Raw genomic sequence first — 23,086 nt, forward strand, 5'->3', positions numbered from 1 at the left:
GAGATTCCTTTATTGGGTTAGTTACGAAGTGATAGTTAAGTGTATCGAGAGATATAATTGGCACACGTGGCTCTTTGCATTTTCCATAGTTCGAAGTTCGTTCCAGGTTTCACGTGGAAATATAAGGAAGTCCACCTCGGTTATATTCGGATTTGTACAGTTAGCTGGATTCATTTCGCAAAACAGCCCGTAGTTTTCACTCACTGTGAAAGTCTCTCTCACTCTACCCCCACCCCTCTCCCTTCTCTCTCCGCCGCATTACATGCGCTTACATACAGCACTATGAAATCTTACGCTTCCGCGTAGTGCAGTGGGGTGGCTGTAGGATACAAAATTCTTGCCTACCCTAACAAATAGGTTCAAATCCCGGGGAGTAGAACAGCAAACTAAATAAAGGCAAAGAAAAGTTCTGTATTATTTTTCAGGGGCACATTAAGAACGCCAATTAAGTGCAGATGTTCTCTGAATATTGGTATAGACAAGAAAAATCGACTTCATTAAATTGGAAATGAGAAAGAATGCATATCAATCGTAACAGTATTAAATGAAAGAGTATTAGATTTGAAACAGAAGATCACGTACCACAAATAATATCGAGGGCACAAAGAGTAACGTAGTTGTAGATATCGAACTCAGGACCATTCACTTCCTTCTGCAGCTTCTTGATAAGGATATCACCGTTGGTATTGAACACATCCACGAACTCCTCGAGGATTTTAAAGTGGAATGTGGGCGTTATGATCTTCCGGCGGGTATGCCATTTCTTTCCTGAAACAAAAAATACGTATCTTAAATTTCACTCCTCCAGACTGCTAATTTGGCGAAATATATCGTTATAAAATATTATGGTGGCAACTTCATCTCTCTTAGTTCGTTAACAACGCACCTGAAAGAAAATAAAAATTATGGAAAAAAATTATCTGCCGAGGGTACCTGTACTCGTAGTCAAAGGGTAACTTTGACTGGCTCTGCTTTGCTAAGTAGGCAATTTCTCTGCTTTACCTGTGTGTAGTATAGCCTACGGTTCCATGCATAAGGGAAAGTTATGTTTGAATTGTTCGAATTAGTTCCTGAAGGCCGAACTACCACAATGGAAACGTAGATTGCCATTCTTCGGAATTTTCGTGATGCAGTGCAACAAGAGACATTTTTTACAGCTTGCTTTACGTCGCACCGACACAGATCGGTCTTATGGTGACAATGGGGTAGGAAAGGTCTAGGAGTGGGGAGGAATTGTCCGAGGTCTTAATTAGGGTACAGCCCCAGCATTTGCCTGGTGTGAAAATGGAAAACCACAGAAAACCATCTACAGGGCTGCCGACAGTGGGGCTCGAGCCCACTATCTCCCGGATGCAAGTTCACAGCTGCGCGCCCCTAACCGCACGGCTAACTCGCCCTGTTCTTCAGAATCTGACAATGGAATTAATTTTATTTTGTTCCCTGTTCTTATTTACCTTTCCATTTTCAGAATCTGCAGGGTTTTACCCTTCTTGTTACATCCTGGGGTATACGAAATTCCTTGTACTTGCAGTAACGTATACAGTACATCAGCCAAACATGCCGGGCCATTGGTACCCGTATCAAGGAACATGAACGTAATATTACTCTCAACCAGCCAGACAAATCGGCAATAGCTGAGCACGCTTTATTGTCGGGTCATGATGTCATGTTCCAAGATGCTCGAGCTCTTACCCACACTACACACTACAGGTCCAGTATAATACGGGAAGCTGTGGAAATACGTAAAAAACCGAACAATTTCAACAAGGACACCGGCTATCAATTAAGTAATACCTGGTTGCCAGCCATTAAGGATTTACGTAGGTAGTTCCCTTCCCTGTCCCTTCATTATTGTTATTTCGCCTCGGTGTTTTACAAATTCGTACGTTTGTCATCGCCAGATGTTTCATTCCAGGCTTGGGTCAATGTCATACACTTGTAAATGTCATATGTTACGTACAAATGTTATGTGACCCTCTTAGACTGTTTCTGATGGTTCGGTCAGCATCCGCTTCAAACGCTAGCGCTGCGCCACGTCCGGGGAGCCATCTGGTGACGAATCAACATACCATTTCCATTTCTATTATAACGTCTAAATTTCGAAATGTTGTTTAGGAATCCTTTCTCGTGGACAGTCAAGATTTTCTTCTGATGACGCAGAGCACAGTTCTCTGTGAAACATAAAGAATTTCACCTTATTTTCTTGATACGGCATAAGCTCAAAAGCCTGTAGAATACCCATGTAATTACTTAAGGGTCCAACGGACCCGGGGTATGTAAATGTGTAAGAAAGAGACGGTATATATCCTAGGGTTAAATTACATGAATTTAATTATTGATTTAATTTTAATTTAATTATAAATAATTTTGAATTGTCGATACGCAAATCGTCCATGTTTGATCCGTGCATTGAGGTTTTCTTGTTTTGCTGTTCGTGTCTTACTGTGAAAGATATAAGAGGTGTATACATGCGATTATGTTGTAATAAAACATGAGAATTAATGTTATTTGAACCAGTGAACAGTCCACTAAGCTACAAGAGTCGTAAACATGGTCCTGGATTAATGAAGATAATACGAACTTTATGATATACTGTGATATATGCTATATTTATCTGTTGGAAATTGATTAAGTATTAGTCAGTAATAATATTAATAATAATGGCTTTTACGTCCCACGAACTATTTTTAAGGTTTTCCAAGACGCTGAATTGCCGGAATGTTGCCCCGCAGGAGTTCTTTTACGTGCCAGTAAATCTACCGATACGAGGCCGACGTAGTTCAGCACCTTCAAATATCACCAGACTGAGCCAGGATCGAACCTACCAAGTAGGGGTCAGAAGGCCACCGCCTCAACCGTTTGAGCCACTCAGCACGGCATATTAGTCTGTTATGTGATGGCGGCAGACTGCTTGAGCTGGGAAAGGTTTACAGTTGGCGACTCAGTCAAAGTAACTTAGACGTTTTCAGTCTTATGGAAACACGAAATTTAACTTTTTACAGGTATGTAATGATGAATATGTATATTTCTTATTTTCTACAGGCTGAAAGAGTGTAAGTTGAATTTTTATTTGAAGACACGTCGCACAAATTTTCCATAGAGTTGAGAATAAACTAGAATTATCATGTATACTGACATCACTCACGTTTACAAAAGATCAAATAGAAGATCTCCGATTTGTACAAGTGAGTACACGGCGTCGGCTGCATTTTACACAGCATAATTTGCGTACGCAGGATTCGTCTGGGTCATAGAAGTAATCGGTATTACACAGTTTATGGTGGTATCTATGTACCGCCATCGAGTTAACAAATCGTTGCAGGTCTTGGTTATTGTTTGTCCATGTCATATTCATCATGGCCTCCGTTGTATAAAAGTCGATCCAGATTTCGTATCTTGTATTCACTCCTTCCTGTATTAGTTTCTCCCAGGCTTCTGTGAATGCTAGTGATCTCTTTTTCTGTAGGTCCTCGATGAGGAAGGTCTCCGTGCTAGTCGATATTTTGCGTATTTCGATATCCTCAGGGTAGCTTTCAGAAAACGCGATTTGACTGCTTCGAGTGTCCTCAAGTCCGCCATAGTCAGCTTCTCCCAGATGATTTCCAGACCGTATGGGAGCTATTTTCGCGTCAAATAATCTCATAGCGGTTCCCAATGGAAGCTTCGTGATGGTTTTAATATCATATATGGCTTTGGTTAACGCCGTTGATCGAGACTTTATGTGGGCTCTGTAGACTCTAGGTGTTGTTTGGAATGTCAATACTAGATATGTGAATGTATTTACTGACTTGAGGAGAGTTGATCCTAGGTAAATCTTGTCACTAGCTGCTTCTCTTCCACCTTTCCGAAACGTCATTTTTACAGTTTTCTCAGTGTTGATTTTCATCTTGTTATAATGTGCCCATCTGTCTAGAACTAGGGAACTCGAACCAATGACCATATCATCTGTGTACAAGTATATGTTAACATTTACTGTTCCAAGTTTAGTTGACGTCACCACGTCGTATGTCGCTGTATTAAAGACCATCGGGCCGAGTGGGTCGCCTTGCAGTACTCCATTGGTTTGCGTTATCAGATTCGAGGTTGTAATACGGTCATCGATTTTTAGGTAGTTGGTCGTCAGAATGTTGCTTGTCAGTTTCGTGATTTTGTTGTCTTCACCGATTATAGCTTCCAGTTTCACAATTATTAACGGTCTGCTTAACGTGTCAAAGGCTTTTGCATAATCAACAAACATTACATGAAATTTGCATCTTGGATGTCGTAAGGTTTCGTCAATATCATTGATCAGGTTATTAATGACGTGGAGGGTACTCCGACCTATGCGGAATCCAAACTGTTTATCTGGCAGTTTATGGTCGACTGCTTCTGTAATCCTTTTCGTGACAAGTTTTGTCAACAACTTCAACATGTTCGTTTCTAAAGCTGCCTCTCTGTAGGAGTTTGGATCTGATTGGTCACTTCTCTCTTTGACCATTTACTTCGATAGTTGAAATTCTCCATGCTGTGGGGATGTTACACACTTGGAGACAGAGGTTCATTAGGGCTGACATCGCTGAAAGTAACGTCTCTCTTGAGTCCTTCCACGTGTTCATTGCAAATCCCGTCAGGCCCTATGGTCTTATTGCTTTTTAATGACGTGATACTTTCATATACCTCCTCCGTTGTGAACGTGTCTGTTTCTCTTTTTATATATACCTGATACTGCTACCTCAAGATTGCAGCAATCTGTGTCTACATTTAGAATGTTCCTGAAGTGCTCTTCCCAAATAGCCATGTCAATTTTTCCACTACTTTGTATTTTTCTAGGGTTACATGCTACATATGGGTCATTGACAGCTTCTTCTACTATTCTTATCGCCTCTTATTCCAGGTGATCCTTGCATTTTACTACCGAGCTCGATAGCTGCAGTCGCTTAAGTGCGGCCAGTATCCAGTAATCGGGAGATAGTGGGTTCGAGTCCCACTGTCGACAGCCTTGAAGATGGTTTTCCGTGGTTTCCCATTTTCACACCAGCAAATGCCGGGGCTGTACCATAATTAAGGCCACGGCCGCTTCCTTCCAACTCCTAGGCCTTTCCTATCCCATCGTCGCCATAAGACCTCTCTGTGTCAGTGCGACATAAAGCAAATAGCATTTTACTAACAGCAGCTTTTTGTAGTCCTTCTTGACGATGCTGTATTGCTTTATTGCTTTCTAGCTCATGTTAAATGTTGCTACGTGCATGAGATACATGACGCTATTTCTCATCATATAGCACCCTTTGTTGGACTATATCCGTGATCTTCTTTTCCGCTTATATATAATTACTGACTTGATTATCTTTTGCAGGAAAAGGGCGGCTGAGTCTATGTCGTTTTGTGTTTATCAGTTCCTCAGTTTTCAGCCGCTCTGACGTGAGGGGTTAGTATCTTCAGGCTTTTCTCTCTTCTCCATTCTTGAGACGGTAAATTGTGCCGAAATTGGGCAATGTTTTTTTTATCTTAGCCTCTTCTGTGGTAATACACACGCTGTAATTTAATAGCTTAATGGTGTGGCCTTTATAGAAAACTAAATCTATAGTGCTTCGTCCTGAATGCGTAAAGTACGTTCTATTCTCAATCTTCTTGACGAAGATGAAACCTTTCTCCTTCATTAGATCTGGTAGATCTTTCGCTCTATGGTTATCGAGGTCCAGTCAGCAGTTCAAGTCTCCAACTCGTATTATGTCTCTGTCAGGAGCTACGTGACCTACGGAAAACATGATGGTTGCTATCAGCTCTTCAATAGGTGTTATTGGTCCTGAGCATATGGCTATCACGGTGATCCATGCGAAGTTTAATATCATTGTATCCTGGTCTTGGTGTAAACTTCGAATTTTACCTAGGCTAGATTTTTAGTAGCATGAAATGCTGCGCATCGGTTTCCCTCTTGACCCTTATATTGCTAGCATATACTGCGAGTAGAATCCATTGATGTCTATCGGTTTGGTCGACAGAGTCTCTAGTAGTCTCATTTAAATACAAGAGTTACCGAGCTCGATAGCTGCAGGCGCGTAAGTGTGGCCAGTATCCAGTATTCGGGAGATAGTAGGTTCGAACCCCACTGTCGGCAGCCCTGAAGATGGTTTTCCGTGGTTTCCCATTTTAATAATAATAATGCTATTTGCTTTACGTCCCAATAACTACTTTTACGGTCTTCGGAGACGCCGAGGTGCCGGAATTTAGTCCCGCAGGAGTTCTTTTACGTGCCAGTAAATCTACCGACACGGGGCTGTCGTATTTCAGCACCTTCAAATACCACCGGACTGAGCCAGGATCGAACCTGCCAAGTTGGAGTTAGAAGGCCAGCGCCTTAACCGTCTGAGCCACTCAGCCCGGCAGGTTTCCCATTTTCACACCAGGCAAATGCTGGGGCTGTACCTTAATTAAGGCCACCGCCGCTTTCTTCCCACTCCTAGCCCTTCTCTGTCCCATCGTCGCCGTAAGACCTATCTGTGTCGGTGCGACGTAAAGCAACTATTAAAAAAAAAAAAAAAAGAGGTGAATATTTGCCAATGTCATGGCGCTCTTTAGGGCCCTCAATGTTCCATAATAAGATGCTCTGCTGATTAGACTGTTTTAAGGGAACGAAAAAGCCGGTATCTTCTCACAACGATACCATTCGGCCACGGTCCACGGGCGTAAGACTTTTGTCAGATCCTGTAGAGATATAAGTGTAAGTGTTTTGCTGGTAGGAAGTTCTTCACACTCGATGAAATTTGTCACATTGAGATTAACATTAAGTGGTGCTGTACGATTTTTGCAGTGGCATTATGGTGGAGCCGTCCTATATATAACCACTAACATGTACCCGTGCTTCGCTACGGAATTCTACATTGTATACAGAATTCTAGGGTGTGGAATTCTACATTGTATACAGAATTCTATGGTGGGTAGTGTACACGTTTTGAGTAAGATTGTATTAAATTGCATAGCTCTTAACGTTACTTTAGAAACGCGACGGAGAAGTCACCAAACGTCTGTTCTCATATGAAGGCCGGGTAGAGAATTTTCATTCTAATAGCAGGCCTGCTTGCCTACCATCAGTCACAATCAGGTTGGGGAGTTTTCATTATAATGGCAGACACACTCTCCACCTGCCTTTTTACATCCTCAGAACAACTGTATTATTGGTTTTCCCAACTGAAATGAACATATGTCATTACGATGACGTCTGTAGGAATGGAGAGATTAAAAGCAATGCTTTTATATGAAATACTCGATCAAATGAAAAAATACACATTTTCTCACTTTTAAAGAGCAGTACTACGCTGCCGGTCTAACAATCCAAAGTTCCAAAGCTGGAATGACCAAGCCGCAGACAACCGTGATCCGTGAACACTCTTCGTCTTTCTTGGGGGGAGGGGCGTCGAATAGTGGAGAGTCCGAGGGCAAAAACTATGCCCTTTTACTAATATGTTTCCTAGGAATACCTGATGAGTCGGAAAATCTCAATTCACTACACTGGCGGCGGAAAAATCTATCTGACTTGGAGGCAGAGGAGAAACCCCCTCTTCACTGCTAATTTGGAATGAAATGAATGTGGAATTTAATAAAAGTGAAGGGGAAGAAGCTTTTCTTAAGAAAGGGCTCTTTTCAGGGTCGAATGTTGAACTATATAGTGAATTGTGGGGCTATAATTTGGAATAGGCCTAGACCAGGTCATACTACTACAGTACTACTACTACTAAGTGAACCTCTGCCTTAGGCCTAAGTGTGCGCACTGCTCATTCAAAATAGCGTGCCAGAATAGGGATCGAATATCTGGAACGCTGTGATGAACCAGTGTGTTACGTACCAGCAGTATCAGAAAATGTATGACAAAATAAATCAATCAATACTGATCTGCATTTAGGGCAGCCGCCCAGGTGGCAGATTCCCTATCTGTTGCTTTCCTAGCCTTTTCCTAAATGATTTCAAAGAAATTGGAAATTTATTGAACATCTCCCTTGGTAAGTTATTCCAATCCCTAACTCCCCTTCCTATAAATGAATATTTGCCCCAGTTTGTCCTCTTGAATTCCAACTTTATCTTCATACTGTGATCTTTCCTACTTTTATAAACGCCATTCAAACTTATTCGTCTACTAATGTCATTCCACGCCATCTCTCCGCTGACAGCTCGGAACATACCACTTAGTCGAACAGCTCTTCTTCTTTCTCTCAATTCTTCCCAACCCAAACATTGCAACATTTTTGTAACGCTACTCTTTTGTCGGAAATCACCCAGAACAAATCGAGCTGCTTTTCTTTAGATTTTTTCCAGTTCTTGAATCAGGTAATCCTGGTGATGGTCCCATACACTGGAACCATACTCTAGTTGGAGTCTTACCAGAGACTTATATGCACTCTCCTTTACATCCTTACTACAACCCCTAAACACCCTCATAACCATGTGCAGAGATCTGTACCCTTTATTTACAATCTCATTTATGTGATTACCCCAATGAAGATCTTTCCTTATATTAACACCTAGATACTTACAATGATCCCCAAAAGGAACTTTCACCCCATCAACGCAGTAATTAAAACTGAGAGGACTTTTCCTATTTGTGAAACTCACAACCTGACTTAACCCCGTTTATCAACATACCATTGCCTGCTGTCCATCTCACATTTTCGAGGTCACGTTGCAGTTGCTCACAATCTTGTAACTTATTTATCACTCTATAGAGAATAACATCATCCGCAAAAAGCCTTACCTCCGATTCCACTCCTTTACTCATATCATTTATAAATATAAGAAAACATAAAGGTCCAATAATACTGCCTTGAGGAATTCCCCTCTTAATTATTACAGGGTCAGATAAAGCTTCACCTACTCTAATTCTCTGAGATCTATTTTCTAGAAATATAGCAACCCATTCAGTCACTCTTTTGTCTAGTCCAATTGCACTCATTTTTGCCAGTAGTCTCCCATGATCCACCCTATCAAATGCTTTAGACAGGTCAATCGCGATACAGTCCATTTGAACCAGAGGAATGGCATGGTATCGGAGTTGAGTGGCAGAATAAGAGACAAAGAACCTCACAACAAACAATGGTCAATGTAATGTTATTGTTGATCAATGTTATGCGCTTTCGATATTGTAGACCTTCACATTTAGTTTTCTTCCGACTCTGAAATACCACTCTTATCATAGCCAGTACGGTAAAACTGAATAAAACATAAATGATCGGAAATTGTATTCTTTGACTTTTGTTATGTAGTACTTTTCGATAGGACCAATAACATAGGTATTTAAAAATTAAATTTTAGGTGCCTTCCCCTAAACTACAATTTCTCCAGGGTGAATAAAATTTTTTTATAGCTTAGACTGTAGTTTATTATTTCCACGACTCTATATGCCGATTTTCATTAAACTCTGTTTATCCTTTTTTCGTTGCTCGGCGTTGATATGGAGTTAGCAACAAAAATACAAATCCGTATAGGACATAAAAAAAGCAAAGTCATCTCCCTACAGGCCATGAAGGCCCTTGGAGGGGTGGAAGGTAAAGGCTTCCACTATCCGTAACCTCGGCACTTGATGGGGTAGAGTGGTTAGCTCTACGCCCGGCCGCCTTTGCCCCCAGGAATTACCCTGGTACTCATTTTTGGTGTAGGCTGAGTGAACCTCAGGGCCATATGCACCTCCGGAAGTGGAAATCTCATTTCTTAAATTTTACGACTTCCTGACGGGGATTCGAACCCACGTCCTTCCGGGCGAGCCGAGTACGCCTTTACCGCCTCAGCCAGGCAGCCCCTGTATAAGACATAAATGATCGGAAATTTAATTCTATATAACTTTAGTTATGTAGTATATATCGACAGGACCATTAATAATATAAATATTTGAGAATTAAATTTTAGGCCTTCTCCTAAACTACCACTTCACTCAGCGTGAATAAAATGATTTACAGCCTTGATTGTAGCGGCTCATCTCTCGACTTTACATACCGATTTTCATTAAATTCACTTCAGCCATTTTCTCGTGATGCGTGTACATACATACAGACAGACATAAATTACAGAAAAGTACAAAGTGCATTTCTTTGTTACTGTGGTCCTGACCTATACAGAAATACCATTCTTTCCAAATTCTGAGCAATGTACAGACAAACCTCTTATTTTATATATATAGGCCTAGACGTTCTTGGTTCTCCTGCCTATAATTCTGATATATTTGTTTTATTGTTATTGCCATAGTTAAGCATGTGTGCATCTACTGTTGTCAGGATTGATGGCTGCGAGTTGAAATACATGGGATTATATTGTGCAGGTCGAGAATCTAAAATCATATAACTGTATGTAGGATTTTGATTCATCAAAGTGGCTATAGACGTCATATTTGTGGAGGCTGATTGCTCCGCTTCGGTATTTAAAATATCTCCTCTTAAATCAACCATACTATATTGGCAGATAAGTTCACCATCATGCGTTGCAACTCACTTGTTAATTTACTTATGTACTATCATCTTGAGTATGGCTGACAAATCCTCCAATATGACTTGCATACTCTGTATTAATTTCTTTTTAATTTTTTCCTCCATTTCATGATCTGTGCGGCTATCTCTGTTGCCCAGCTGGAAGTTGTCCGGTTGCCCACTACACAATAACTGGTCCTGACCACGTTGATCAGAGTTCATGGTCTCTACACTTTATTCAATAGTTGTAATCTCCATGTTATCTCCGTTATTCCCTAAAACGTTCCGTGAAAGTCCACTAGATAGCACTTGACCCTGTCCGCGCTTGTTTATATCCGTTGCATCGACTCGACGCTCGTTAGATGTCATCTTTGAGTTAAATCCGTTGTTCTCTTGACTAGTCTGTGGCTTATCATGTGTCTGTGTAATACACTGCCGTGGGCCGATGACCTTCGATGTTAGGCCCCTTTAAACAAAAAGCACCATACACTGCCGTCTCAATCTCGAGGATCGAGTCGGAGGTGCTGTAATGCCAAGTATTTCATGTGATTCGCCGTAAGATGGTGCCACTTGTTCCGTAGGTATTCTCAAGGATCATACAAGAGAAATAGATCCGTCACTCAATCTTCAAGTACTTCGTACTCAGAAAACATTGTCAACTGCATTGGTGTACTACTTTATTGAAATTGTGTGCGTGTGTAGAACTAGTACAAATATAATACAGTATTGTGTCTGGGTGAAATAACGAGCCCAAATCAACTTCACGAACAGAACAGATCCGACACTCCTGTATAATATTATAATTCACTGAGAAAACAGGTCATGGAAGCTATAGTGGCCCCTGTATCTCCGCCAACATAAGGAAATAAATACCACAATAATACCTCGTAATAAACTTAATAATAACAGTTGTTACTTTGTTAAAATTTTAATTGTGATAGAGATAATGATTGCATTTCGGTAGGAAAGTTGTATCTAAAGCTTCTCTCGTGTCTTTTACTTGAAAAGCAAATTGCAATTATCGTATTTGTATGTTGGCAATACTGCTATAATGCTAGCTTGTATCGTTGTTTCACCGTTCGCATTTTAATGTACATTTACATCTATTAAATAATAAATGCAACATTGATTACTGAAAATGTTAATGCAATTCATATAAAACCCCAAAACGCCCATATTTGCCTAAATCACGATGTAACGTAACCTCATTCTTTCGCTCGTTCGTTAAACCCTTCCCACGACTTTTATGTATGGGAATGGAAAACAGGAGAAAGAAAGGAAGAAGTAAAACACAGCATAATGCACACAGTTTATATTTTGAATTTTATTCCAAACAGCAGGTAAGAAGCACAATCACACACACGTTTACTCGCAACAGCTAGGTAGTTCAATGTGAAATACGTTCATGTTCATAATACTATTTCTTCACACTAAGAACGCGTATAATTGTAATTTCACTCCATACTCTCAAAAAACTGGATCAAAAATCTCGTTCAATGCGAAAGAATCTCAACAAATTTTCGTCTAACAAGCACTATTACTTACCGTATGACCAAGTTCCCTTCACGCGCAACGATAACAGTGTTGTGTTTTGAATTTGCTGTACCGCGCAACTGAATGTGTAATGCCAACCACTGCCTACTAAATTAACCCTCTATAAGAGAATTTTAGTTTTCACTAGTTGGCGGAGATTGAGGAGCCCATCTCGGAACTGCTTCGGACGCTCCCTATGAAGTGTCACCCCCTTGGGTATTCTGTTTAGCATTGTTATTTCTATAATTATACCGTATAAAAGGCTAACTTCGAGTGACCCAATCAAAACTACTCGACATAAAGATTTGAAATATTGGGGATGCATTTATATTACAGTGTAGGTGCTCACTAAGGGAGGATTTTTCAATATTCCGTCGCTGAGGAGGTGAAAAGGGCGTGAACTGTTTAAATGAGCACATATATCTCAAAACTTAACAGTTTACAGACGTAAAAATTGGTATTTCTTTAAAAATAAATAAACACGCATTTTTGTTTTCGGGAAATTTTCGTAAAGGGGGTGGAAAATGGTGAAAAAGAGGGTTGAATACCTTTCATTAGGATACCTATATCACAAAAACGAAAGACGTTACAGACATGAAAATTGGTATTTGGAATCTCCTTTAAAAATAAAGAAACATGCATTTTTTGTTTTCGGAAAATCCACTTAACGGGGGGTGAACAGGAGTGAAAATAGGGTGAATTTTTAAAATGAGTATATCTACAGCATATCTCAAAAACATAACATGTTACACACGTGAAAATTGGCATTATTAATCTCTTTTAAACAAAAAGAAACACGTATTTTTTGTTTCCGGAAAAACACTTAAGTGGGGTAAAAATGACTGAAAATGGGGATGAATTATTTTTATTAAGATACAGATATCTCAACAAATGAAGAAGTTACAGTCGTGAAAATTGGTATTTGAAATTTTCTTTCTTTCTTAATCTGCTTATCTTCCAGGGTTGGTTTTTCCCTCGGACTCAGCGAGGGATCCCACCTCTACCGCCTCAAGGGCAGTGTACTGGAGCGTGAGACATTGGGTTGAGGGAGGATGACCAGTACCTCGCCCAGGTGGCCTCACATGCTATGCTGAACAGGGGCCTTGCTGGGGGATGGGAAGATTTTTTTTTCTTTGCTAGTTGTTTTACGTCGCACCGACACAGATAGGTCTTACGGCGACGATGGGACAGGAAAGGGCTAGGAGTGGGAAGGAAGCGGCCGTGGCCTTAATTAAGGTACAGCCCCAGCATTTGCCTGGTGTGAAAATCGGAAACCACGGAAAACCGTTTTCAGGGCTGCCGACAGTGGGATTCGAACCTACTATCTCCCGAATACTGGATACTGGCCGCACTTAACCGACTGCAGCTATCGAGCTCGGTGGAAAGATTGGAAGGGATAGACAAGGAAGAGGAAAGGAAGCGGCCGTGGCCTTCAGTTAAGTACCATCCCGGCATTTGTCTGGAGGTGAAGTGGGAAACCACGGAAAACCACTTCCAGGATGACTGAGATGGGAACCGAACCCACCTCTACTCAGTTGACCTCCCGAGGCTGAGTGGACCCCGTTCCAGCCCTCGTACCACCCGGACCTCCGAGGGTGGTAGCTAATCACACTACACCACAAAGGCGGACATTTGGAATCATTAAAAATAAAGAAACATGTATTTTTTTTTCTTTCGGAAAATCCACTTAACGAGGCTTGAAAAGAAGTGAAATAAGGGTTGTAGTATTTTAAAATCGTAACGACCGTATGTCTGTACATCGACTATTTTGGGGAACTTTCCGTACAGTTATCCGTTTCAGGTGTAATAATGACCATCTGCATATACAGGATGAACCGAAATTCGCGCACTCGGGCGCCGCAGCGCGACTCCTCACATGCCAGCAATAACAATGTGTCTCTCACAAAAGTTCGTCCTGCGAGTATATCCGGCAGAAAAAGGACGTTGAAGAGTGGCAAACTGGCAACACTGTAACCACATATAGGCTAATTACCTCTGTCAGCACACATTAGTCGTGCTGTACAGTTGGTGCAGTGGATAGAGTTTTGGGTTAGCATGCAGAAGGTCGAGGGGTTGATCCTCGGTTGAGGCGTATGTTTTTTATTTCGTAAATGTAGTCGAGGTGGTATGGTATCGTCAACAGCGAATAAATTCACGCCTACGACGTGGAAAGGGCGTCTTTCAAAGCTGACCAATGAAAACGATTGTTCGTCCATTTCTAGGATCGTAGTATGTAAGTGCAAATAGTTTCTAGAGGACCAGCTGCAATCGCTGCATCGATTGTCAGCGCACAGTAGACAAGGAGGCCTTCTATTGTAATGAAAACTTCCCAACTCTATTGTGAATGACATCACAACTCCGCAATTCTCACTTTACATTGGAAACAGCGTATGGGGACCATTCTTGGATAACACTAAGAAACATCATCATCATCATCATCTGTTCACCCTCCAGGTTCGGTTTTTCCCTCGGACTTAGCGAGGGATCCCACCTCTACCGCCTCAAGGGCAGTGTCCTGAAGCTTCAGACTCTTGGTCGGGGGATACAACTGGGGAGTATGACCAGTACCTCGCCCAGGCGGCCTCACCTGCTATGCTGAACAGGGGCCTTGTGGAGGGATAGGAAGATTGGAAGGGATAGGCAAGGAAGAGGGAAGGAAGCGGCCGTGGCCTTAAGTTAGGTACCATCCCGGCATTCGCCTGGAGGAGAAGTGGGAAACCACGGAAAACCACTTCCAGGATGGCTGAGGTGGGAATCGAACCCACCTCTACTCAGTTGACCTCCCGAGGCTGAGTAGACCCCGTTCCAGCCCTGTACCACTTTTCAAATTTCGTGGCAGAGCCGGGAATCGAACCCGGGCCTCCGGGGGTGGCAGCTAATCACGCTCCGTATAAATGTAAAATACAGTAGCGAAGCACGGGTACATTTGCTAGTCCTATTACATTGGATAATCTCATTGACCTCTTGTTGAGAAGTCTGGTTTCTTTCTTCATATAGCCGCCTGTATGTGCGGTATTTGGTAGAAATATAAAGGCTGTAAAATCTTTCGAACCTCTCTTCCTCGAAAGTAAGATTTTTGACTTATTGTAGGCCTACTTAATGTACTCACTTGGTATGTGCACATCCTATTTCAAATTCTTTTATCGGAGGTAGAAAAGATAGAATGAGTTCCTCGTTCAAGATACTTACAGAGACTTACTTTCACCTTTATTGATTATAGTTTTCATGGATCATCTACTGAAAGGTATAAAGCGGCAGGGAGGGATTCAGTTGTGTGAAAATGTAGTAGGGCCTAAACAGATTGGCCTATGCCAACAACTTGATCTTAATAGCAGACTGAAAGCCTACAATCTGGTGTCTTACAACTTGAGTGCATGTCAACCTCTTTCCCTTGTTTACTCACTCCATAATCATATTAATGATATTGTAAATAAAGAGTACAGGTCTCTGCACATTGTTATGCCGGTATTTAGGGGTTGTAGTAAGGGTGTAAAGGAGAGGGTATATAAGTCTCTGGTAAGACCCCAACTAGAGTATGGTTCCAGTGTATGAGAGCCTCACCAGGATTACTTGATTCAAGAACTGGAAAAAAAAAATCCAAAGAAAAGCAGCTCGATTTGTTCTGGGTGATTTCCGACAAAAAGGTAGCATTACAAAAATGTTGAAAAATTTGGGCCGGGAAGACTTGGGAGAATGGAGACGAGCTGCTCGACTGAGTGGTATGTTCTGAGCTGTCAGTGGAGAGATGGCGTGGAATGTCATCGGTAGACGAATAAGTTTGAGTGGTGTCTTTAAAAGTGGAAAGATCACAATATGAAGATAAAGTTGGAATTCAAGGGAACAAATTGGAGCAAATATTCGTTTATAGAAAGGGAAGTTAGAGATTGGAATAACTTACCAAGGGAGACGTTCAAATAATTTCCAATTTCTTTGCAATCATTTAAGAAAAGGCTAGGTAAACAACAGATAGGGAATCTGCCATCTGGGCGACTGTCCTTAATGCAGATCAGTAGTGATTGATACTACATACTGTTAGGACGGACACAGAGACTTTAATAGACAGCAATTAGTGGAATGTAGTCATTCATGGTTTAATATAATTTTGTGTGTGTGTGCGCGCTAATTGGGTCATCCTGAAATAAGTTAGATCGATAAAACAGAGGGTGTTTTATTCGTAACAATACTTTAAAGCTCCCGAGGCCAAAACCGATATTATCAGATCGATGATATAATGGTTGGCTCACGGTATACATCAATTTAGCTTTCAAGTTTGTAGTAATGTCTGTAAATACCTCATCTTGTGAAAACATAATATATTTCTACTGTACCTGTGGATGTAAGCAGTCCTGTGCCAAGCCAAGGGTAAAGGAAGCGGTAAGATACGTTCTTGGTAATCTGTGTTGTGCTACTCAGGATCACCTACAAAAGAAACGTGAGCATTTTCAGGCCAGGAACCAATAAGATTATGGAAAATTTGCTCTCTTGAGTTAGATTCAACAGAAGTGATAAGAAAAATTAATGAGTTCCATTAGTTCACCAGCAGGCAGTACCCGCCGGGCCGACAGTTGTCGATGTCAGTGACAAGGATCATTTAAGAGAAATAGATCCGTCACTCCTGTATAATAAAATTGGCTGAGAAAACAGGTCATGGAAGCTACAGTGGCCACTTTCTCTCTGCCAACATAAGGAAATAAATCCCACGATAGTAAACACGATGATGATAGTTGTTACTTTGTTAAAATTTTAATTGTGATAGAGATAATGATTGTATTTCGGTAGGAAAGTTGTATCTAAAGCTTCTCTCGTGTCTTTTAATTGAAAAGTAAATTGCAATTACCGTATTTGTATGTTGGCAATACTGTTATAACGCTAGCTTGTATCGTTGTTTCACCGTTCGCATTTTAATGTAAATTTACATCTATTAAGTGATAAATGCAACACTGCTTACTGAAAATGTTAATGCAATTCATATAAAACCCCAAAACGCCCATACTTGCCTAAATCACGATCTAACATAACCTCATTCTTTCGTTCGTTCGTTGAACCCTTTCCACGACTTTTATGTATGGGAATGGAAAACACTAGAAGAAAAGGATGAAAGTAAAACACAGCATAATGCACACAGTTTATATTTTGAATTTATTTATTCCAAACAGCAGGTAAGAAGCACAATCACACATACGTTTACTCGCAACAGCTAGGTAGTTCAAAGTGAAATACGTTCATGATCATAATACTATCTCTTCACACTAAGAACGCGCATAATTATAATTTCACACCATACTCTCGAAAAACTGGATCAAAAATCTCGTTCAATGCGAAAGAATCTCAACAAATTTTCGTCTAACAAGCACTATTACATACCGTACGACCAAGGTCCCTTCGCGCGCAACGATAACGGTGTTGTGTTTTGAATTTGCTGTACCACGCGACTGAATGTGTAATGCCAACCTCTACCTTCTAAATTAACCCTCTAAAGGAGAATTTTAGTTTTCATTAGTTGGCGGAGATCGATTGGCCCATCTCAGAACTGCTTCGGACGCTCCCTATGAAGTGTCACCCCCCTGGTCAGTGACTTCTGTTTGAACCCATCGTTTACGTGAAAGCTGGCATTCTTCAGTCACTGGGAAATACGTGTGTTTACCAACAACTGGCCAAACATCCAACTGAACAGCGTTCGGCCAGCGGGTGTCTGAACGCGTGCTTTAAAACTTAAAAGTGTAATATCCTGGAGAACCATTAGGGTTACAAAGAAAACACTTGACCTATTTTTATAGAAAACTTAATTGTATGTGCACGTGTTGTGATTAACTCTTTGCTCATTATTTTGTTGTTAGTAGATCCGCAAGTTCAGTCATTACCTACATATTAAAGGTCCCCCATATCTGAAATACGCTATTATTATTATTATTATTATTATTATTATTATTATTATTATTACAATCAATTGTTGTATTGTTTAATATTGTAACATTTTAATCGCACTGTAAAACAGTGATTAGGGCCGATGACCTTAGATGTTAGGCCCCTTAAAACAACAAGCATCAAACCGTGGTTAGGTGTAAGAAATGGCCCGTAATCCTAACTTCGCTACGTTATCTATCTATCTGTCAATCTATTTATCTATCTAATTCACTGATCAATCGTTAGAGTTACAAAGAAAATGCATATGAAGTTTTTTGTAGAAAAGTGAATTTTAAGTACACGTGTTAGGATACATTGTATGACAGGACCAATCATTTGCGCATTATGTTAGTTTCTGGAGGATAAAACATGTGCAAGTTCAGTAAATAAGGGTCGATTCATAAATGAACAATACTAATAGGTCTGTACTTGAACGAATGCCCGAAATATAACAATACCGACCAAATTTCAGCTAAATTGGTCCCATAGTTCAGGCGTGATTGAGTGAAAGAGAAACATACACCATCTCAATTTAGGCTCTTATACGACTTTTCTTTCAAATAATATGCTTTGCATCAATATTTTGAAACAAAATATAGCTAGTCACGTGACAGCTCCCCCTGAGAATATTTGCGCAAAATTTCATCAAATTGTGCCCAACAGTTTAGACACTACAGTATGTTTCCGAACACAGACAGAGAGATATCATTTCACTTTCATGTATAGAGATGTTAGGAGAAATAAAATTTTCCGACGAGGACAGGTACTAACCGTGGCGACACATTTTTAATTGAGAGTATGACTCGCGTCATCCTTCCGGCATAAGCTGATGAGAGGAGGGAATCTATCTTTACCGGCTACACAAGTCTCCTTCCAGCGTCCTGTCTAAACAACCGTTAATTTTCTTACCAGTCGGCGCAACGTTAGGGGAGTTCTGTTAAATAAATTTAACACATTTCCCCGGTTCAGATACCTTCTCTTATTGCTATTGATGTTACGTCGCACCGACTCAGTCAGGTCCTATGAGGACGATTAAATAGGACACGGCTAGGACTGGGAAGGAAACGACCGTGTCCTTAATTAATTGATTCGCCAGATGCGAAAATGGGGAAACCACTGATAACTATTTTCCGAGTTGCTGACAATGGAGTTGGAACGAGCTGCTCGGTTAGATTTCTGGAAAGTGTCGGCGTCTACAGAGGAATGATCCTTCACGTAGTTCAAAGGTTGGAGCCAAAATTGGAACAGTGATATGATCATGAAAATAGAAAGTATGATCTCTTAGGAAAATATATATGCTATTTCTTACCTCGACTTCCTTAGGATCAGACAGCACTATGAAGAGTTTTGGACCAATCCATACCCGGAACATAGTACCATACTGCTTCCACAGACGTCCTATGTTTGCCAGGATTTCTACAAAATTATAAAATTAAATTATTACTGTTATGCTTATAATAAGGGCTTGATGCAAGAACCAGCTAAGTCCACTTTCCATCATTTTGAGAAAAAGACAAAAACTGCCTACAACTCGTAAATGTTTTTAAAGCGGTTTGATCTTTTGATAACCGAAAGTTTGCTTACAAATACACATTAATGACATATTATGATGACATTTCATCCAATACATACATTTTTGTAGAGATTTGAATATTTGGACTTGCCTGGATTTTGCACCAAAGATTATTTTACTTTCTCTGCAAATGCAGTGGAATAAACAAAATATATACAAACATATTGCTTACGTGGGTCTGTTTTTATATGATAGGCGATACATAAAAAAGCATATTTTCAACATATACCACAACAGAAATGTATACTTAAATTCTACTTATATAACTCTCAAAGTTTATTTTGATTTCCATTCTGACAAACTAGAGTGATGTCCTTAGTGGTTTATGCACAGACCAACTGATTATAAATTCACACACCTGATGGTGGCACATACTTATTAGAAAGCTTCACAACATCTCTATACTTTTCTGATTTGACAGCAAGGGGTACATTATAAAGTTTTTCCTTGTAAAATGTCAGTAATGTTGAGGGTTTCTGAATGATAAAATCATGGTGAATCAATTTTAATAATAATAATAATAATAATAATAATAATAATAATAATAATAATAATGCGAACGACATGCTTGTGTTCAGTGGAATATTCAAACAGCCTGTACTTTGATATACTAAATTTCACATCACCCGTACTTTTAGAATTCGATTTAAATAGTTTTATCGAGTGGCACGCAAAGTTAAACAGCAAATCTTGTGATACGAGCGGGGAAGTAGACGTACAGGTTTCGTATGATACCGTGCGACATATCTGTCAATATTTGCTGCAACTGGTTCTAAGTCTTGTTAGCTCCTAGAAGTTAGGGCTCAGGTGGTCTCAGACTTGTTCGATTGGCGATAAGTCAAGGGATAGAACAGGCTACGAAAGTGTGACAAAATTGCGGAGACACTCCTGTGATACCCTTGCTCTGTGAACCCGAGCATTACCCTGTTGCCCTATCATGATGGGAAACACATGCTGCTGCAATATGTCCTGCACATCGCTGTGCTATCAGTACTAGGAGTGACCGACTGTCATATGCGATGGCCCACCAGCAGCGCCACAGCAATGGCAGGATGGAGACGCTCACAACGAGGCATCCTAACATGAGCACAGCCCGTTATTAGACCACAAAGAGAACCTGCATTCGTCGCTAAAAGCAACCCGACTTCAGTCCATATTAGTCCAGATTTGTCGTTCACGACGGAAGGTTGGTGTCATTGGCAGATTACGTAACGCGTGCCGTAAGACTAAATTTCCTTCAAGCAAGCGTCTGGAAATAGCTTGGGCAGACACAAGTGCTTGTACCGATGGTAGTACACGTGCCTGGATGGCGGACACCGTAACAGTTGATCTGTTCGTGCTTGTCGGAGGATATGATTGACCCTCTCTCCTGTTGATCAGTCGAGCGCATCCCGAGCCCAGCTGCCGAGTGTGGTGTCCTCACGTATCCACTGGTATTAACACGTCCTATTTTCTTTCAAAACGGCCTAGGTGACGGGTGATTAGTCGATACAAGCATGCAACATCGCGCATTCCGATAGTGAACCCTCACTCAAACTCTGATACCTGGGCGAAACCTCTTTGATTGTGTCGTAGAGACATGCTGAGTGATCACAGACATATAGTAAATAGACTGGCAGAGCCTATCTCGTAGCATTGGTGCAAGTGAAGCCGGAAGCTTATGGCCGCCGCCATCTTACGTCACTACAGAGCCACTGTAAGCATGCATGTTACTGTGTTACGTGCAGGTTTGTTTTGTTTTAATGGACATTTCACAAGAATGCTTCGGCAAACTACTGTGTGGCAGAATGGTGAATACCTGAGTAGTGTTTGGGTAAGGTTTCTCCTATTTACGAAGAAAGAATAAGGAAGGAGTACGAGTTTCAATACACCGGTAAGTGGCGTACATGTGCTCATGTCACCTGTTGCCTACTTATTAATAAAATTTTATTTAGTATTAAAGATGCCTAATTCACTTCCTTCCGGTGTATATTTGTCGGCGTTAGCCCCCCGTAATGGAGTGCGACTAGGACCTAATAATAATAATAATAATAATAATAATAATAATAATAATAATAATAATAATAATAATAATAATAATAATAATAATAATAATAATAATAATAATAATAATAATAATAGTATATTGGGTTATAACTTAAGTTTTTGTTTCGGTGGTGTTAGTAATGGAATAATAGTGGCCTCGATCTCTTCTATTCTTTAAAGATACATTGTAAGGATATTAAGATTACTGTTAAAATTAGAGTGGAAAGATTGGTAAGCTTGTAACAATCAAAAAATTTGTTAGGTTTATTATCACAGAATATTATTGAATATATCTCAGGACTTGGAGGTAAAGATACTTGCAAGGAAGCCATTGTACAAAAAGAAAATTCTTATTTGAGCTGAGTGCCTCAGACGGTTGAGGCGTAGGCATTCTGACCCCAACCTGACACGTTCGATCCTGGCTCAGTCCGGTGGTATTTGAAGGTATTCAAATACGCCAGTCTTCTGTCGGTATGTTTAGGCTACTGGCACGTAAAAGAACCGCGGGGCAAAATTCCGGCACCTCGTCGTCTCCGAAAACAGAAGTAGTTAGTGAGACGTAAAATAAATAACATTAAACATTATTGTTAGAAAATCCTTACCCATCCATTTCTTTCAAGAATGGAGGTAATCTGCATGTTCCTACGAAAGATGTTGTTCGTGGGTGCAAACTTACTGAGATGTATTTCGGAGAGAACACATGTAATCGTTTAACCTCAGTCATGAAAGGGAACATACCTAATGAAGTCACAGCTAAGTTGTATGAAACATTATGTAGGGTTTTTTTTTTTTTTTTTCAAGTTTAAGCTCACATGCTTTAGATCTAAACTCAAAGGACACGCACGTCTATCGCCTTATTACTCTAATTTCATTACTGTACCTGAAAATACGTGTCATAGCCCGCCTGGTGGCATTGAAGTCTAAACAGTCTGACATCGTGGTTAGCCAGTTCGAGTCCCATTGGTCGAAAAATAATTCACTATCAGAATGTTGGCCAGCAAGGTAGGGGAGGTGGTGTTATACAATATCCAATCATTAGATTGCGTGCCAAAAACCACTCCGTAGTGCTCAAATGGAGTGATGGTGATTCGTCCGTCGGATGGGGAAGATAAGCCTCGAGCAGACCCTTTGGTGCTATTCGACAGGAGAAGTCTATGTGCCGGCATCGGATTTCACCCTCTTCCTTCCTACTATCATATATTACGTCATTCATTGTTTCTCATTAACTCCTCTGTTGGGTTGACGTCAGGAAGGCCATCCGGTCATAAAACCTCGCCACGACATATTCATCTCACTTCATATCCGACCCTGTACAAAAACGGAACGAGGGTTGGACATACAAACAACCCTGAAAACACGTGCAAATCGTGCTGTAAGAGAGTTGAATGGAAACAGATTTGACCATAAATCGGTTTAAAACAGGCTGGTAATTTTTAAGCATTCGTAAATTGATATACCATTGTTTCTTTCTTTAACAGTAAAATGAAAGACCAAATAGGTTTGATTAATCAGTGTGGTTGTTATTATTTTGATGTGCTTTCAATTATTTTAATTATCTCCTATCCAATATTCCCGTTTCACCTACTATTTTACATTAATGCAAGCGGGCAGTGTAGTGACGTAAGAT

The 23,086-nt window shown here is 40.5% G+C and overlaps 1 protein-coding gene across 1 annotated transcript in view; it reads right to left on the reverse strand.

Moving 5' to 3' along the window:
• LOC136858146 (cytochrome P450 4C1) overlaps nucleotides 1-23,086 on the reverse strand; it is a 163,301-nt gene that overhangs the window by 59,899 nt on the left and 80,316 nt on the right. The window contains exons 3-5 of the mRNA XM_067137472.2: nucleotides 19,171-19,277; nucleotides 16,286-16,376; nucleotides 583-768 (exon numbers count right to left, since the gene is read on the reverse strand). Of these exons, the coding sequence (XP_066993573.2) occupies nucleotides 583-768; nucleotides 16,286-16,376; nucleotides 19,171-19,277 (384 nt within the window). The remainder of the gene's footprint in view (nucleotides 1-582; nucleotides 769-16,285; nucleotides 16,377-19,170; nucleotides 19,278-23,086) is intronic.

The sequence above is a fragment of the Anabrus simplex genome, chromosome 1 (assembly GCF_040414725.1).
Source record: "Anabrus simplex isolate iqAnaSimp1 chromosome 1, ASM4041472v1, whole genome shotgun sequence".
Classification (NCBI taxonomy): domain Eukaryota; kingdom Metazoa; phylum Arthropoda; class Insecta; order Orthoptera; family Tettigoniidae; genus Anabrus; species Anabrus simplex.